At 42.8% G+C, this 15,187-nt stretch overlaps 2 protein-coding genes and 1 non-coding gene across 3 annotated transcripts; all 3 read right to left on the reverse strand.

The window, feature by feature from the left end:
- Positions 1-357: 357 nt before the first annotated feature.
- ppp1r18 (protein phosphatase 1, regulatory subunit 18) lies at positions 358-7,565 on the reverse strand. Its single transcript, XM_041053736.1, has 3 exons — positions 5,892-7,565; positions 2,323-2,542; positions 358-1,378 (listed from the first exon to the last, which is right to left on the reverse strand). Exons 1-3 carry the CDS (start codon positions 7,563-7,565, stop codon positions 1,335-1,337), a joined length of 1,938 nt encoding a protein of 645 aa, XP_040909670.1. The 3' UTR covers positions 358-1,334.
- Positions 7,566-11,182: 3,617 nt separating this feature from the next.
- On the reverse strand, positions 11,183-15,126 carry nrm (nurim). Its single transcript, XM_041052578.1, has 4 exons — positions 14,916-15,126; positions 13,513-13,706; positions 13,176-13,352; positions 11,183-12,642 (listed from the first exon to the last, which is right to left on the reverse strand). Exons 1-4 carry the CDS (start codon positions 15,064-15,066, stop codon positions 12,325-12,327), a joined length of 840 nt encoding a protein of 279 aa, XP_040908512.1. The 5' UTR covers positions 15,067-15,126; the 3' UTR covers positions 11,183-12,324.
- Positions 14,556-14,628, reverse strand: trnak-cuu. The gene has a single exon. It is a non-coding gene; the product is annotated as a tRNA-Lys (tRNA).
- Positions 15,127-15,187: the final 61 nt, after the last annotated feature.

The raw sequence follows: 15,187 nt of genomic DNA on the forward strand, positions 1-15,187 counted from the left end.
ACACCTCAAGATTTTCCTTAAATTTAGTTTCGTTTGCTTTTGTTTTTTTTTAGTTTTTTTTTTTATCACATTTTCTTGACTTATTTCGCATGCCACTTAACAGAGGAGGAAGCTTGCAAACGGTACACAGCTAAAATTCCACTATGAAGGTTTTCTCAAGTGTAATCTGCTTATTATAAACAGTATATTTTAATGTGTTGAACAGGATATTTCTTAAAGTGCTCCAAACTGCTTTTTGAAGCTCAGTCTTCTGAGGAAGAAGTGCAGGTGTCTGTAGTTTCTTTTTACTCTAAACGCAGATTTTGGTGAATTCCTGCCTTATATGACATTAACAAATAAAAACAGAAAATGTTTCTTTTCAGAATTGTTTATTAGATTTTTTTTTTCTCTTGAAGCCAGCTTCTTCAACTGTCATAGAAAAAAAAATAATTTGAAAAGCTACATAATTTGCATAATATACATCTCCTTTTACCAATTAAAATGTTCATTTACAAACAAGAAATATTTTGTGTAGATTATATTATAAACATAGCAGCAGTAATCTGCCGAAGTTAATCTGGTATTTTAATTGTTTATGTTATAAACTCTTCTTCCTCTCAGGGATTTCCACTCACACAGCCCTCTCCACTTCTACATGGCAAAAAAATCACAAAAAACAAATAAACCATACCTTCATTGTTAAACCCCACATATGACAAGGACCTGTATACCTCACACATTGCACCAAAACCCGTTCCTGCAACATTCAACACAACATCCACTGAGAGGAGGATTTTCTGAAAGGCTTCAGACAAGAAAAGTCAAATTTCTATATGAACTGATTTTTTTATATCATCTGAATGGGCAAATCCAGCAGGCACATGAAACCAGATGATATCAACATCATTCTTCTGTGCTGACTTAAATTTAGAAAGTAATTAGCATAAAATAAACTATCAAATACATTAACTAAAAAATAAAATCTTATCAGTTTCATTATATTGCATAGACAAGTGATCTTTCATCGCCCAACAGGGCACACCTGAGGGTCTTTTATAATAATTTTACAATATGTGCCATTAATACATTCACATTTATCCCTCAGTTACCCTGAAAATAAACTAGGGTATATATTTTCCCCATTAAACACAATTATGTCTCTTTTACGACTGCATAAATCAAATCAAACTGAACTGTACATTTCTTCCACAACAATCATTCATTCTGATGCTAATTACTACAAAACACCACAAAGATTACAAAACACTCACTTCAACACTCAAGTAAATTATTCAAATTAAACAAAACATATTAAAAATCACATAATATGGTTCAACAAAATGTGGGTGATCTCATCACATGGGCAATTTTGGCGAAGATGACCGAGGGCAAGACTCATCTGGAAGACAGAGACATGGAGATGGAAGGTGAATAAGGTGAATCTAGTATTCTATTTAATTTTATATGGAGTTGGCTTATTCACATTCACCAACAGTGACATTTATGGATTTGTGAGAACCATAAATGCAGTAATAAATATACCATTCCATTTGTTCTCCAGCAATCATCCGTTTTACCTAATTTAGATTTTCAATTGCTGTATTTAAAACCAATGTTGCATGGGATTTTTAATCTTTATTTCTTCACTGCACTGAGCTTGCCCACATTGCTAACCTGCTACCACTGACAAAGATCTGAAAATCGGTCAGTTTGTTTATGTAAAGGACAAGGCTGGTGTTATTCCAGATTTGTCTTATTGCCAACAAACTCCATGACATGAAATATGTTAACACATTTTTGCAGTCACACACACTCACATTCTTAACAAAGGCTACTACTGTTGTTTTTAGCATTTATTGGGAACAATTTTTAAATTGCAGATTAATACACATTTGGTATGGTAGCGAGTGTGGTACTGACTCAAAATAACAGTGCTTCAAAATGACGAAACATGTCACCCAGTGAAACCGTGTAACTCATTTATGTGTTTTTAATTTTAATTTTTGGACAGCAATGGAGTTGTATGGCACAAAGCTAAATCAAGTTTTGGATACACCATGAACACTTGTTCGTAGGATAAATTCATTGTTAGTTTTGGTCTTTTCGTAGAATTTGGTGAAAAATACAGAATATTTTCATCCTTCTCGTTCAAGGAAATGTCAGGCACTCCAACCCTTGCTCTGTGGTGACAACACAGTGATAATAAACAGATTTGTCATCTTAGCCTGAGTAATGTCCAAATCTATGCAGTTTCTCAGGAGAGCGCAGATGTCTGTAAGACATGTTGAAAAGCAAAACAATCTCATTATACATTGTGTTTTTTGAGAAGGGGGTGACACTGACCCACTCTTAGACCCCGTCCTGTTACAGTCCCAACGTTCTTTGTGCTCTTGGACACAATTGCTCCTCCCTCCACTTCAGTTTCGTCCTCCTGGACCCCATCTCCCTGCACCCTCTCCAGTTTCCACAGGTCATGAGGGTAGGGGGTAGACACCAGCATGGAGGTCTCGGACGGGTACTCACACACCTGCTCCAGCTGGTCTTCATTGAAACACACCTTAACCTGTAAACAAGTTTAAAAGAGAATATGTCTGTTTTTCTCTTGCAGATACTACAAGGAAAATGTGGCTACCAAGTTGGTAAGCTGTTTCAAACACTTTGTGCAGTCATTACACAATGAATTGTTTTAGAAATAAAAAAAAATGCATGCACATGGCAAAGGAAGTTATAAAAAGAAATTAAAATGTCATTTTTTTCAGTATACTTGCTATACCAAGGGATTTTTCCACTGATATGTGTTTACATGGTTAAATGTAAACACAACCTTTAAGCATCGAGGAGTGTTTGTACCCTGTCAGTGTAATGTTAACTGACAGCATGAGGCTTAACACAGCAAGACTACTCCCTCTGTGAAAGTACTTATAGAATGAACACTTCATGCATGAACTTATTGATTATTCAAGGTAATACATATCATGTAGATTCAGCCAGAGATGCATATTCAGTAGAGGAAGCAGTGACAGAAACACGAATTTGGTTTACAACTTCTCTTTAAGTGTTGAAAAGGAAAATAAGGCCCTGTGGTGTTCAGCTTGTCTTTGCCTGGACTGATTGCTGTTTGTGTAGAGTTTGTTTACCCAAAGGTCAACATGGTGTAAACAGATGGCCTAAATCAGACAGGAATCAGCAGCACATTCACAGTGTGTCTTATAATAACAGCAGCTTAGCTCTGAGACCTAGACCTGCACAGTAGTAAACACACCCAGAAGTGCAGAGATGATCTGGATGGAGCCTGAAATGTACAGACACCAGACACGCACTCTATACAAGGTACTGGCGCTTCATTCTGTGACTGTGACTGTCTGCAGAGGAGTGCAGATAATAGCTCTGCATTAGAGAGGCTGGGCGAATCATGCTAAGGCACAAGAGGCTAATCCCCCCCTCCCTGAACCTGATTAACCCAGGCAGCACAGCAGAACAGCGGAGACACCCGCTGAGAGACAGAAACTGAAACAGTGGGAGAATGAGACACGCAAACAGGGAAGTAATACGTTTTATTTGACCACACTTCTTCAGGGGTTCAACTGTGCTTGATTAGTGATGTTGTACGTTGAAATTTCTACCTGTGTCCAGAGTGATTTTTGAATTTGGGCCTCAAAGTTTGCACATATCAGACAGTCAAAGTATATGCTTTTATAATAAAAAATAAAATTAAGGCTTTAATGCACAAATGTCCAACATAAAGCACATGTATGAAGAGATCCATGTGAGGGTAAAAGAGGAAGAGGAGGAAGGTGAGGAGCAAGAAGGTCAACCCCCCCGTGACATGGAGGTGTGATTTGAAGGGGGGAGGAAAGGAGGCCTGACGTCAAACAGTCTGAAGGGCATCAACGTGAGAGCAACAGGTGGTCAGAGAATCACAAAGTGGTCACTCACTGCAGCTAGGCAGCTAAAGACGACTGTGCTTATAGATGGAGAGAGAAACAGAGAATAAACCGATTGCGTTCCTGAAAGCAAAACAAACCATTATTAAGAAAGATTTAGTCACATAATTATTTGGTTATTTCATTAGAAGTCACAGTAATTGGGCAACTGAGACCTGAAAAAATGAATTCACAGAGAATTTACATGGAACAACATCAAAACCTTTTCTGCTAGTTTCGCTTTCACTCGTGTTAATAGAGACGAGTCTTTTGAAACAAAAGATCATGTAATTTTTTTGTGTCTGAGTCGCATTTGGTGATTTAAAAAAGGATACCTCATCACTTCCTTGTGTTGATCTCTGCCTCTTATTTGGAGGAAGTGCAGACGTTTGAAAGAGGAAGTGAGCAAAAACATGCAGTGTTACAGGGAGTTTCTGTTAGACCAAATAACAAGCCTTTAATCACCTTTAGTCCTCTCAGTATGACTGTCAAACTGTCATTTTTCTCTGCCCTCCCGCTCTCTTGATCTTTATTGGCATGTTAGATCACCATCGAGGTTTCCCTCACATCTTTCTGTAACGCTCTTCTCTGTCTTCTTTCCATTTCACCCACGTCAAGCTAAGCGCTGGCAGTCTGCTGTCAGACACACTCAGCCATACAGTGGAAGGTCAGTGTGGTCAGAAACTGTTTGCCAAGACTCCAGTCTAACAAACCAAACCCCCGCTAGGAAACAGCCAAGAAGATACAAAGAGAGATTTGTCTGTGAGGCAGGGAGGGCTGACTCAACAAAAACGGCAGAATTGGTGCAAGGGAACAAGGAAGCAGTCTACAGCGTACTCAGATGCAGACTGAGGGGAAATTACCAGCAGGTTGACAACACTTACATATAAATAAAATAGTGCTCAACACAAAACGATTCTTATAATAGGCAGTCAGGTGCAGTGACACCCATAAATGCACCATCCTGTGTGTATCTTCACAGGATGGTGATATTTAAGTTTCAGCTTTGTCTCTCAGTTTTCCCTTTATTACATAAGAGCTCATCTCCCACTGTTTCTCAAACAAGCACACGCTTTTTAAGAGGAAAAGTTAAAAAGAGGAAACAGAAAAGTCCTAAAATGACATTTGGTCTCCAGCGAGATTAATTTGTACTTTCAGTCGGCACCGGTCAGACTGAATTACTATAAAGACCAGAGTGATGTACCATGTAGTGTTAGGGAGGCAGACACACTGCAAAAAAAAAAAAAAACAACAACAAACAGAAAGAAAAAGACGTAGGATGGAGCTGGCGGCCTGTCATTGTGGTTTCCTACTCAACTTTTCTGTCTCCACTGAAGCCTGCAACATTACTGTAAATGTCTCTTTCTTCTGAAACTAAGGAGCAGTGTAAAACACTCTTTTTTTGTACTGTTAGACCAGCGAACAAAAGCTTCAGTTATGTCTGTGACAAAACAACAAGGTTTCCTTTGTCCTCTCCTGGTTCTTTACGTCTCTTTTTAAAAAATAAACCATACATATACTGAAATAAATTGTCAATACCACGGCCTATACCAGTATATATAGGCCTATCCTGTGATGGATCATTATCAGAGGGTAAAAGTCAAAAATCTGCAAATAAGTAGACCGCAGAAGCAAATGGCAAAGCAGATCACTCCAGGATTTTATGGCTAAGAATCAAGATGTCGTGCTTGATAAGGCTTTAACCGGCTTAGGTTGGTCTCTGTGATCGCACTTCTCAATCAAAAGGGATGTTCTCCAAGTGAAAGGGGATTCTGCTTGACAATGAGGGACCATGAGGCAGGTTACACAAGGTGATGCCTGCCCTCAGGCCCACCTCGGATGAATTGTAGAATGCAGGGGAATCTGAAGTCTATGGGGTTTTTGCACAAATGCAAGCTAAATTTATTGGAAGAGAAAGATTTCTTCTCTGCTTTTTGGTGTCACTGTTTGTAGTGAAAGGCTTAATAATAAAAAACAGTTTTCACTCACCCTTTTTGGGGTCCCTTTGTTTTTGACCAGACAAGACTTTTCCAGATTCTGATATCCACCGATCACCTCAATCTCCTCCACTGTGGGGAACTTCTTCTTCATTGGCTCGGCCACAGCAGGGGTTATCTGGGCCTGCTGCGATGGGGTCTTTGAGGGAGTTGACCCTGCTGGTGTTGATCCTGCTGGTGTTGTCCCTGTTGTAGACCCTGTTGCAGACCCTGTTGTAGACCCTGTTGCAGACCCTGTTGTAGACCCTGTTGTTCCTCCTCCTCTGGCAGTATGCCTTTTTGGGCTAATTGTGATGGTGGCGCCTCTCTTCACTATGCCCCCAGAGGCACTCCTGATGGAGAAGAGTGTGGGTGATGGGGTGGGTGATGGAGAGACACTTGGGGACTGGGCAGGAGATGGGGAGCTCGGGGAGGAGGCTGGGGTTGGGGCACAATCAGAGGGTTTCACAGGATTGTCCGGGGATTGGCTCCTGAGAAATGAGGGGTTGACGGTGATAGTTTGTTTGAGCTGAGATGTTGAAGAACTAACACACTGAGGCGACAGTTTGTAGTTTGGTTCTGACTGATCCTTCTCCTGGGTCTTGACATCGTCCTTTACCTGGTACTTTAACATTCCTCTGGGGCTGTGCTGCCTTTTTGTCTCTTTGTCCTTAAGAGAACTGTTTGGTGATGCACAAGACTTCAGCGCTTCCTGTTCTTTCAGCTGAAACTGCTCTATCTGTCGTTGTATCGTCTGAACCCCACAAATGTCTTCACCTGTTAAAGCTTTGCTGTCCCCCTGCTGTGCATTTGATATTAGGGGCTTCACTTTAACGAGGTGCATTGTTGGGGTTTCTACAGTCCTGTCCCTCAGACACAAACCTGACCTTGAGCCAACAGTTTCCAAGTTGTAGATCCGGCTCATGGCTGCGAGTGAGTTGGGATGAGGGGGCGAAGGGGATAGAGATTGTGTGGGATCGATCGGTGATGTATATTCCTCTACCTCCTCCTCTGACAGTTCCTTTCCTTCCTCCTCCTCTTCTTCTCTCCTCTCGTGTCGGCCCCTGTGGCACCTCAGCTGCTCCTCCACATGTTTCAGGGGGTCGTCTTCATCGTCAGATATCTTAGAACTGTCAGAGATAACTTCGGAGGCAGCAGTAGCATACCCGCTTGTTACTTCCTCTCCTCTGACAGCTTGTGAGTGTGGGACAGAAACAGGAAACTGAGGGCAGGTTTTCAACATGCTGACTTCCTGCTTGACGTCAAATGCAGCCATGGATGTCTCTGCTGCTGCGTCTTCCTGTCTCTTCTCAGATTCAGCCAGCCTCTTCCGCAAATGAGCTGCAGCTTCCCATTCTTGCTCTATCTCAGTTCCCCTCTCATCATACCTGTCCCCAGCTGTCTGAGTATCACTGATCTCTGCAGCCTCGCTCCCGCCTCTATCCTGTGTCTCTCTTTGTCTCTGCCTCTCTAACTCTCTTTGTCTAATTTTCTCTCGCAGGGACTCGATGCGGCTCAAGGGTTTTCCGATCCTCCAACTATCCCTCCTCTCCACCCCTTGTCCTGCTTCCCAGTCTTCCCCCTCATCGCTTTGACCTGCAGCCTTTTTTCTCTCCACCATTTCTTCTGCAACATAAAACACAGTCCTGGGAATTTGAATCTCAAGGGGACCTGGTGGGATACCCATAGGTGTGTTTCTTTTTGGAGATCTGGGTGTTAAGTCATGAATGAGGCTCTCTGATCCAACGTCGCTGTAAGGCTGCCCTTCCTGTTTGCTCTCTTTGGTCAGTTCGTGAGCAGCCTTGTAAGATCTTTCTCCTTTTGCGCTGTTATAAACAGTTGTGTCTCCTATTTTTTCTATTTTACTTATAAGATCCTCTGTGTGCTGGGAGAGAACAGAGTGTGTTAGGTAGGGTCCTTGTGGTCCTGTACCACTCCACTCTGGCCCCTTGTGGGGGTCTATAGCCCGATCTGTGACTGTACAGAGTAGACTGGAGCACTCTGTGAAAGCTGATTCATGTCTGTAGTGACTCTCACCAGTGAGGCATGGACTTGTTGTGTCTGCTGATGCAACCATGACAAAGTTCTGCATAGTTTCAGGTGGGATTGCATTTTCAACTTGATCACCACTCAGAGAATCAGACACCTTTTTGTCACTAGCTTGTGACTCAAGTTGTCCTCCTGCTTCTGAGTCTTTATCCACGCTCAGCTGCCTTTCCAAACCTTTCTCCCCTGCCAGTCGCTTCACCTCTCTTTCAGTTCTTGCTTTCCCATCCTGCCTGATTGGTACTCTTCTAGCAAACGAGATTCCCTCTGTGTTTTTGACAGACGCAACTGTGAACCCCTCATCTCCATCTGCATCACCTGCCTTCTCTGCAGCCCTCTTGTCAACAGGCTCGACTTTCTTAACCTCACTCTTGTGTTGGTTGGGGCTAGACATTTCTGCCTCATTTCTCCTCGGCATGGGCCCTCCCTTTTCATCCTCATTTTTTACATATACATCTCTGCACTTTCCAAACCTGTCTTTATGTAAAAGCCGTGCGCACCCCAATTTGACCTTTGCTGTGGATTCCTTCCCTAAACTGGCTATGTCCACCCACGGTGCCACACTCTTGTCGGAATGTATCCTCTCACGCATTTTCCTCTCATAACACCCTTCAAAGTCTAAACCATTCTCCTTAGCACAGATGACTCGATCGGAGAAGCTAGATGAGCGTCTTGGCACGTTTTTCAACAGCATATTCCTCTCGTCTGCCTTCCTCTCCTCAGACTGTTGGTCATCTTCATCTCCTGAGTATTTTCTCCTCCCTGGCCGGAGGAAGTTGTCAGAGCTTTTGGATCGAGATGGCGGCTTGGGAAGCTCTCCGAATTTACTTAGCAGCTGGCTAACCCTCCCTCCTCTTTCCACAAACACATTATCATCCAAGCTGTCCTTCCTGTCTTCTTTAATAACTGTCGCCTGGCCCCATGGTCTTTCTTTCTCCTTATAAGGCTCTTTCTCTTTTTCTCTTAGCCAGGAAATGTCTGTTCTGACTGTCTGACTGTCCCTGCCCATACTTTCCCTCCTTACATCCATGCTGCACTTCATCTCTCCATCCTCCCTCCCTTTTCCTCCTATATTCCTCTCTTCAGGGCTTGCTGAGGGCTTTATGATCAGAACCTCAGAAGCTCGGATCTCAGTGACGCTCCCTCCTCCGGCCAGGATCTCTCTCAGGTCCATCTTCATCCCTCTCTTCTCCTGGTGGTCTTCCTCAGCCCTGTCCCTCTCCGCCTCCCTCCATCTCCCCCTTCTCTCGTCACTGCCTTTCCTGTCTTGTTCGATGATGATGATGTTGTCAGCTCGTATGGTCCGCAGACAAGGGACGAGGGGAGAAAACGAACCAGATGGTGGATCCTTTTCTTTTTCCTCCTCATCTTTCCTCACTTTGAGGAGTTCCCTATCCCTCATTACATCTTTAACCGACTCTTTCCATTGGCTTTTATCTTTTTCCCATCCCTCCCTGCTATTCTCTCTTTCTCTTCCTTGACTCCTGTCCCTGCTTCTCTCTTTTTCTCGTCCCTCACTTAAATCTCTGAACCTTTCTATTTTCAGCTCTATATCTGTTCCTCTACTGGAGTCCCCATCTTGGCCCCTTGGGCTCAATTTGTCTTTCTCCTTCTCCTTAACCTCCGGCTCGTTCCCTACATCTACATCCTTGCCCTTCCTCCACGTGCTCTGCGTGCGAATAAATGGGTTTTCATGGACTGGAACTATAGTTTCCACAGACACCTGGCTCACTGATTTGGGGTCTGCATCCAGCCATTGGCCCGGGTCTGGACTGAGTGAAGGTTCGCTTCCCAAATTAACTGTTACAGAACTGTCCGTGTCACTTAGACCATCAGAAGGAGATCTGACATCCACCTGCAGCAGACAGACGTCTCTCTCCTTTTCCCTGTCACCCACACTCTCCTGCTTCGCCTTCCTCCGCTGGATGATCCCTCGCTTCCAGGCTGGCATGCTGGCAAGCTTCTCCTCCTCCTCTTTTTCTCTCCTCTCTCGCTCCTCCTCCTCTCGCCTCTTTTTCTCCAGCAGGAGTTGCTTCCATTCCGGCAGAGAGGAGACAGACATAACAGAAAAGGTGCAAGTTCTTGGACAAAATGGTTGGCGCTGGGCCTCTTTGAAGACTCTGACAGTGGTCTGTGAAAACATGGAAATGATGAAGTAAAATCTGTTCTCTCTCACAATCATGTTTCATAGAGGTGTGTATCACCCAAAATAGTACTTGGGGGACAGCACCTGTCAATACTTTCTTGCAGTCCTAGTTAATCTTCTGTTCCACTCAGTCTCATCTTGTACACGAATTAAAATCATCAACCTGATAAAATCAGCTTGCAGCACACGACGCACATGTATCAGAAAACCATTTTCTGCTTGAATGCCATATTACTGATGACAGTTTTACATTAAACTCACCAGAACCCCACTTTTCGTCAAGATATTATTAAATCCGCTTCGGCTTTACAGTTGTCATCTCCACTTGTGCGTCTTGGCTGTGCGTAATGCGCTCCAGTGCTCGAAAGAAAATCCTCCTTCGCCAATAACTAATAGACTAATCTATCTATGCCGTCAAAACGGAGGGTTTAAAAAGCTGTACGACCGTACAGTCAAATGCCAGCGCGACCTGACTGTGCATCGGAGCCTGAAAACACCTCCGTCTTCGGTGTAGTAGTAAATATTTCCAGCTTCGGAGCGGCAGCACTGTAATCCGATAATTACATTAAATTCCGTCAGGAGTGTTTAGTGGCACACACCATATTGTCGGACCTAAGAAAAGGCGTTTAAAGAACATAGCCGTCTGCCTGGGCACCAACCCCCCACCCTCCTCCCTCCCTCCCTCGTCTCATCCCTCTGTCCCGCTGGGATAATTGGAAAAGAGGTGGAGGTGGTGGTGGAGGGAGGTGCGGCGGTGAAACGGGCTGTGGTGTCAGCAGGGCAGGGCTGCAGGAGTTTACCTGACGCTGACCAGGCACGATCGAACTCCCTCACATGGCATGTTTTTAAAACTACTTTACTATTTTCTGTCCTGATTAGACGAAGCAGTAGTGGAAGAAGTGTCCAGATACTCTTTTGCTTTCAAAACCTTAAGTATTATTAGCAAAATGCATAAATAAAAAAGTAAAAATACTCATGCAGCAGAGTGGCTCCTGACTGTGTTATCTTGTTAAATATGATATTACTTGTATTTCATGATTATTACAGATGAAAACAACAGATGTGATAAGAAGCCATAAAGAAAAAGAAGAAATAAACATGTCACACACCTACACTTTGCAACATCTTACATTTATTCAGCATGGCCTTGAAAATACTGAGTCATCAGTCTTTACAGTGAGGCCTACTATCTTAGCTCACAATATATATGAACTCAAAGATTACAATACTTTGAAGTTGGAGAATTAATGACATATTTAAGAAAATACTGGTTGTGCTGCCAATAAGTTGTTACCTTGTCACATGAGTTACTTGGATGACCAAATACAATGAACTGGGAAATGCATGAAATACCAAACATATGCAATTAGTTCAAGTTCCAGTGACTTACAAAAATTGCAGATGCACCCACGACATAAGCAAGAGAGGAAATACATTCATAATCTCAGAAATACCAGGAAACATGTTTTCATTATAGCCACAAGTTGTAGCATTTTTGTGTTTCTGCCAGTGTGAAATCTCAATATTAAATTGTCTTTGGAGGACAATTAAATTTGAAATCTGTGCTGAGAAATACAGTATAAATGTACTTGGCATATAGAATTTAAAAGCCTATAAAAATATACTCTGATAAAAGTTCAGTGTAGTAAAACAGACAAAAAAAAAAGAATATTTGGAGGGTTTCATCACAAAACATTAGAGCTTCTATTGTAAAATCACAACTGAAAAAAGTCTACATCCACATCAAGTTGTTGATATATGTGATTTGTTTTTAGAAAAATAAATCTCAGTATCACCCTCACAAATCTGGAACTGGTCAGGCTATAAAAAATACACTGGTACACAAAATGTTCCTTTTGTATGAAACTTTCCTCTTAAATTTCATCTGAAGGAATAAAATATAAATAAAAATATAACCGTTATATTTAATTGGCTCAGAAATTTAACAGTAATACCAGCCACCTTTAGAAAAGTTTTCAAATGGTGGAATAAGATTTCCTTTTGTAATAAAACTCTTCCTTTCTGAAACCACTTGTGTAGTGAAAAGAAAATGTGAAGAAAAAACAGTGTCAGTTTACAAAAAATCCAGTTTGAGTTGCCATTAGCAGAAATGACCAGCGCAGGTTTGTTTTTTTGTTTTCAGCACAGCAGATTTCAGACTCATAGAAGACCACAGAGACTCTGCAGAGGTCAGTTTTGTAACAAAAGTTATAGTTAAACAGCTCATCTTCTCATCTGTGAGAGGACCTTCCCTTCACTTCTCCTTCTGGTTGCTGCTGTCCCTGTCGGAGGTGTCGGCGATGCCCCGGTGTGGCTCAGCAAGGAGCTGCATCTTGCTGTTAATCTGGACACAGAGGTAGGCTAAATCCTGTTTGTCCAGAGAGTGTGCCAGGGCCAGGTAGGTCGACAGAGTCCCCGCCAGCAGGAGCCTGTCAAGGGACAAGGCTGGCAGGAGCCACAGCACGACACCCAGCTCCAGGCACACCGGGTGGCGGAAGTGAGACAGGAAGCGCTGGGCATGGGGCGACTTGTGGGACAAGGGGTCTCCTAAACCGAGACACTCGTAATACACCTGAGGGAGCAGAAAGGGGAGGGCAGGGTGAGACAGTGTGAGACAAATTAGATTAAGCAGCAGCACCAATAATGAGTCAATCTGTTTGCGTAACATTTTAGAGGTTTTCATTATCACTGTCACAGATTACACAGTCCCCATTACACTCAGTTAGATCTCTTTTAATATGTCATGGTGTTATTTTGGCATCAAATCAAAATAAGAATATGAATCCTTTTTGTTGAAGGATGTGAATATTTGTGTTAGCTGCTGAATTAACTGGAATGTGGATCTTATTGATGTTTTCAACTGAGCCTTAATGAGGTTCATCTGGTATAGAATATTTTGGGGTTAGAAGTTCAATTCTGACTGCCACCTACAGAAAAAATCTAGTTCCTGTAATCAGACATGTGTACTACATATTCACGGGTCACTAAGTTGCAATGTTGGAAGAAGCACTAAATTTCAAATGTAACGCTGTAGAAATACTTAATTACAAGTACAATCCCTGCATTTAAAACCCTAATGAAGTCCACTAATGAAGCCTTGGTTACCTGCTTGATGCCCAGCAGTTCTGGGTAATCAAAGATCATGAGTGTACTGCAGATGATGGCCCAGCAGAGGAAGTGCAGAGTGAAGCAGAGCAGAGGGAACCAGATACTCCAGGGTGCATTACGCACTGACCACAGACAGGGGGCGCCAGTCACGGGCTGCCAGTACCTCATCAAGATCTAACCAAACGAGGGAAGAAGAATGATGTAGATTGAGGCATATGTGGTACTATGTAGAAGTTCAGTGTTTCATTAGAATTGTGACTAATTACTCATTATTCACTATGGCACTAAAAGCATAATTTATATCCAGTGAGAGTCTGTGTTGCACTCGCTGTACCTGGAGTGCCAGTGCAGTGGTGAAGCAGTACGCAGTCCTGTTCAGGGCCCCCAGCACTGACTGGAGGGCCTGTTTGACAGGTGACCAGGCGAGCAGACTGTGCTGGGTGGTGAAGAGAGCCAGCAGCCCCAGATCCACAACAAGAGAGCCGAGGACAGAGCTGTCCCGCAGGGCCACCGACCATGATACGGAGTCTTAGGTGCAAGCAAACAATGTGAACAAGAGGAGAAAGGTGAATACTTTCATGCATTATGTCTCTATTGAGCATTCAGTTATTGTCATTATATTTTTTCATTATGTAAACAGTTACAGTACTTCACTGAGCAGTTTTATCTGTACACATCCACATCTTAATACAGTAAAAACAGTGTAGTAGTAGTGTACAGTCCATTCATGGCCCAATAACACACTGGTATCCATGGAGCCACTGAGAACACACAACTACTGTTTACAAGCAATCAGGCATTAAACACGCCCCAGAAATATACAAGATTCAGAATCCTCTAAATAGATTTTCATCACGGACCCTTTTCACTGTAACACGTGAGCATTTAGTCCGCAAAAGACCCAATTTTTACTCTTATTGGGTTGTTGATATTTTTCCTGATATCTATAATACATTTTCTGAGTGTTTTCGTTCAGAGATTCAAAAGAAGCGACGCGTTCAGTTGGGGTCAGGTTTCGCCTCATAAAAGACGACTGCTTGGGGCTAGGGATAAAGTTTGGCTCGGATTTTGGCAAGGAGAAACACTTACCAACAGGGAAACAAACAAGTTTACCGCGGTTAACAATGTAAAATGCCAGTCAACAATGTCAGTCATAATAAAAACGAAAATTAACGTAATCATCTAATAATAATCAATAACTGTCAAGTAAGTTAACACTTAATGACACCTACATTCCGATACAGTCCTATAACAAACCAAAATTACCTGAAACATTAAATACAAACAAAACATAAAAAAAATGTAGCCCTGCATCTTCATCGGCACAAGCTGAAAAATACTAATAGTTAAATGTAACTGGAAAATGGAAAAGATGTTCGCCCAACGTGGGGCTCGAACCCACGACCCTGAGATTAAGAGTCTCATGCTCTACCGACTGAGCTAGCCGGGCGCTGGTCTGTCGTATTAATATCGTAGTTCTAAACGTGTTCACTGTGAACGGTGCCTAACAGGCATATAAATGAGGTGACTGTGGTGCAGTATAGGGGCTTACTGGCTTCTGCTTGCGCACTTAGTGATTTTTTTTCTCACTATAAACCATCACTTAATTCGTGTTGTAAAACCCCTTTCCATCATGCTGTTATATTATTCGTAACAACACCGAGTTAAGCCTTGAGAGTCACGTCATAGTAGCTAACTTCTCACGGCCGCCTGCCAGCAGCAGTTTCAGAGCCTTACCTTGGCACAGTGTCGTATCTCCGGTGATGTTATGGTAAATGGCTCGAAATGATATAAACCGAATAAAGTCTGCACCAGATATGAAAACAAACGCAAAGTTTAGCAGGGACACGGTGCAGAGAGCCCAGCCACGTCCCGTGACTGACGCCATTACAATCAGAGTTTATGTTCATTTGGCAACCACCACGGTGGTTTCTTCCGGGAGGGGAGCTGCTGGTCGTACCGATTATTGACACACGGTGTCGGTACAATCACCGGGGGAAAGTGCACAA

This window comes from Toxotes jaculatrix, chromosome 13, assembly GCF_017976425.1.
Source record: "Toxotes jaculatrix isolate fToxJac2 chromosome 13, fToxJac2.pri, whole genome shotgun sequence".
NCBI lineage: Eukaryota > Metazoa > Chordata > Actinopteri > Toxotidae > Toxotes > Toxotes jaculatrix.